Here is a 4,075-nt window from a genome sequence, read left to right on the forward strand (position 1 = left end):
GATCTTAATGCAATATATTATAATCAATATTATATTATTTTTTACATTTTAATATTTATCATAATTCATCATCACCATAAAAAAATTCTCGTCGTCCGCAATCATATAAAAATGTATTAATATCGAAACTTAAATCATTGCATCAGAAATACAGACTTCCACAAAGTCTCCGCGTACAATTAATGTTCTAACCTACTTCTTCACCTGTAAAAGCTTAAAAAACCAGCATCTACTCCCTCTATAAAAATACTTACCTGTTAGCATTTATATTGCTCATCCTATACATTAAGCTGACTTTCACATACATTTCCATCAATCTTTTTTCACACTTTTTTATATAATTTTGATAATATAATATGGAGAAATGGTATGGGGTTTTAGGGTTGGTGTTGGTTTTGAGTTTGTTCTGTGGGGTTAAAGGAGAACCCCAAGTTCCATGTTACTTCATTTTTGGAGATTCATTGGTAGATAATGGGAACAATAATGAACTTCGTTCATTGGCCAGAGCTGATTACTTGCCTTATGGGATTGACTTTGCTAATGGACCGACCGGCCGGTTTTCAAACGGTCGAACTACGGTGGATGTCATAGGTAAACTGAGCTTTCTTTCACCATTGTTTCTTTGAAAACAACAGATTGGATAGTACTATATGTAGTAATGGTCATGTGGTGATATATTGTCATTTTAACACATTTTATTTGCTTTATAATTTATAGCTGAACTTTTGGGGTTTGACGATTACATCCCTCCATACTCAACTGCAAGTGGTAGACAAATACTGGGAGGAGTTAACTATGCATCTGCTGCTGCTGGAATCAGAGAAGAAACTGGACAACAACTGGTAATAAAAATCATGGTCTAATTTTAAAAGAAAAATGTATAGGGACTTGGAGCATAATTAACCCAATAAATTGGTTTAACGATTGGTTGATTTTCACTATAGGGAGCTCGGATTAGCTTCAGTGGGCAAGTTAAAAATTACCAACAAACAGTTCAACAAGTGGTGAACTTGCTTGGAGATGAAGACAGTGCAGCAAATTACTTAAGGCAGTGTATTTATTCAATTGGATTGGGTAGCAACGATTACCTTAACAACTATTTCATGCCCCTTTACTACTCAACCAGTAGACAATATAGTCCCGAGGAATATGCCAATTCTCTGATTCAAGAGTACACTGAGCAGCTTCAGGTTAGTAAATATTATTTAGGTTTAATTCCACTCGATCTGGATTTTAAATTGCTCTTGAAACTTCACATATTCTAATTATGACCACTAAATGTTAGTTAAAATATGACGTGGAGCATATCTAATGAATCGAATTATAAACAATTTGAATGTCACACATCCAAACTAATTAGATACTATTTGTTGATATCCAAACTGATCATATGATAAGTATATACATGTTTACATTTTAATCCATATGTTTTAAATATATTTCATATCAGACTCAAAATAACATTGAATGATATAATTAGATTGATGAGCGGACGCTATTCATTCTATATTAATACTTTGATGACTTAGAATCTGGAATTAGGATAATAGTTTGAGGACGTTTAATGGAATTAAGCCAATTATTTACATACTTATATTTTACAATTTTTTATGATTATTGTAAAATGGATGGGATAAATGGTTTTTTCAGGCATTATACAACTATGGGGCAAGGAAGTTTGTGTTGATAGGTTTGGGTCAGATCGGTTGCAGTCCAAATGAATTGGCTCAAAACAGTGGAGATGGTCGAACATGTGTGGAAAGAATCAATGCTGCCAATAGGATTTTCAATAACAAGCTTAGGGGTCTTGTCGATCAATTCAATAACGCCAATTCTGATGCTAAATTCGTCTACATTAATGCCTACGGAATTTTCCAAGACATCACCAGCAACCCTGCAGCTTACGGTAACCATACAATCAGTCGTTTACAATTTGATCCAAACGTTATAATGTACTAATGAGTTGATATATGGAATAATATTTCAGGTTTTAAGGTGACAAATGCAGGATGTTGTGGAGTGGGGAGGAACAATGGGCAAATAACATGCTTGCCATTCCAAACACCATGCCAGAACAGGGATGAGTACTTGTTTTGGGATGCATTTCATCCAAGTGAGGCTGCCAATGTGATCATTGGGAGGAGATCCTACAGCGCTCAATCTCCTACCGATGCTTACCCCATTGATATCCGCCGTCTTGCTCAGCTCTGAACTGAACGTCGACGAGGTTTTTGATGGGAATTTATAGATAATTAATTGAATCGTTGTAGAATTCTTTCTATTTTTGTGTCGTTTTGAATTGTGTAACAGCTTACAATCATAAGTGTCATTGTTCTAAGGGAAGTGGCAAGCAATATATATGCACTTTTATATGTAGCTCCAAATGATGAATGTTGTTCTCTTTGGTAATTGTTGTAAAGTTTTGGTTTGTATCATCACTAATAATGTTAATGGATTGATGGGTTGGGTTTAACTATTCATTGGTTGTATTTTAGTTATTTAATTATTAATTTTCTGGATTTAACTATTCAACTTTTGGTGATTAAATATTTTAGTCATTATTTTATTATTTGTCTTTAACTTAATAATTAGGGATAGAGTTAAAAATTTTGGATTGTGTAGTCAAATTTTTAAAAATTAAAACGTTTATAAAAGTCATATAAATTCATGTATAATTTTTTTTTCTTGTTCTTTCTCCATTTCACTACTAGATTTTCTTTTAAAATATTTTTCCACTCTTGTTAAACATTTAGAACAAATATATTTAAGCCTTAAACACATAAATGTTTTCATGAAGTCAACATACCATTAGTAATTTTCTTTCACAAAAATAAATATCACTTAAATACTTTTTGGTGTCATGAGAATTAGAAAATATTTGGTAGACTGTCTGTGGAGTTTTTAGACTCCACAACTAGAGTCAGAGGATTAATAAGTGCTTTATAAGCACAAAGTAAAATATTTAAAAATAAATAAATAATTTAAAAAAAAGAGACACATGACAATTTTTTGAGGATATTTGTGGAAAAAAAAAAGCACACTACTAGTGTACCAAATACTAACCTGTCATGAGAATGCAATAATGAATTTTTCAAACACAAGATTCAAGGGTTTGTATTAATCCATCCTAATTTCTTCCATATTTGCATTAATCAACCTCTAAAAATTATTACTCAATCATGATGTTAGGAATCTCATACAAAATCAATAATCCTAAAATTATTCAATAAATAAATAAAAACTAGATCTTGTATGAAAATTTCTAATTTATAATAAAAAAACCACAATCTTAATTTTCTAGAGATTAATCAATAAAGCATGAAAAGAAAAGAATAGTTGTTACCAAATTGAATATTTATTTTAAAAATTCTAAAGACTAAAAGAATTTGAAAAATAAAAAGTAACGAGTGTTGGAACAAAATTTTAAAAAAATTTGAGATTTTGGGTTTTAATAACTAGAGAAAATTGCATTTATTTTTAAAACAATTTATTTTATAAAATAATTCTTTTAAAAAATTTGATTGATGATTTTCAATTTTTTTGTGAAGTCACTTTTAAATTTTTGTGAAATAATACACTAATTATAAAATAAATTAAAGAATTTGTAAGTAATGTTTATTTTTTATTTTTCTAACCCCAAAACTTATAACGAATTCACTACTACAGTAATGAAAATCAAACGTGAGCTTTTTTGTGTTTAGCAAAGAAAAAAGCTGCAATTTGGTTTCCCAATAGCATATCATTTCTCTCCACCCTTGCTTTATTACACTTGATAGTCAACTAGTAACTATTACATACTGCTATCATTGTGATCTGCTGGTACTTGGTCTTCAATGTCGCCATGTTGAAGAAGGAACGGTGAGCTTAAACTTTCTTTCGTTGCGAGTAAAGACCCTAAATGATAAATTGGAAGTGATTGAAGAAAAGGCACGAAACAAGCGGATGCGTGGCAGGGATACGAGACAACGATGAAGAAATTTCTAAAATTTTTAAAATCGAATCAAATAGATCAAATATTGGAGGATTACATTTGTTATTAAACCGGTTTAAAAAGCCCCAGTTAGACTTTCGTGAG

At 30.9% G+C, this 4,075-nt stretch overlaps 1 protein-coding gene across 1 annotated transcript; it reads left to right on the top strand.

Annotated features, from left to right (window-relative positions):
* The first annotated feature begins 229 nt into the window (after positions 1 to 229).
* On the top strand, positions 230 to 2,476 carry LOC108489731 (GDSL esterase/lipase At1g29660-like). Its single transcript, XM_017794442.2, has 5 exons — positions 230 to 591; positions 718 to 842; positions 945 to 1,190; positions 1,651 to 1,906; positions 1,988 to 2,476. Exons 1-5 carry the CDS (start codon positions 357 to 359, stop codon positions 2,209 to 2,211), a joined length of 1,086 nt encoding a protein of 361 aa, XP_017649931.1. The 5' UTR covers positions 230 to 356; the 3' UTR covers positions 2,212 to 2,476.
* Positions 2,477 to 4,075: the final 1,599 nt, after the last annotated feature.

This window comes from Gossypium arboreum, chromosome 10 (genome assembly GCF_025698485.1).
Source record: "Gossypium arboreum isolate Shixiya-1 chromosome 10, ASM2569848v2, whole genome shotgun sequence".
In the NCBI taxonomy this organism is placed as follows: Eukaryota; Viridiplantae; Streptophyta; class Magnoliopsida; order Malvales; family Malvaceae; genus Gossypium; species Gossypium arboreum.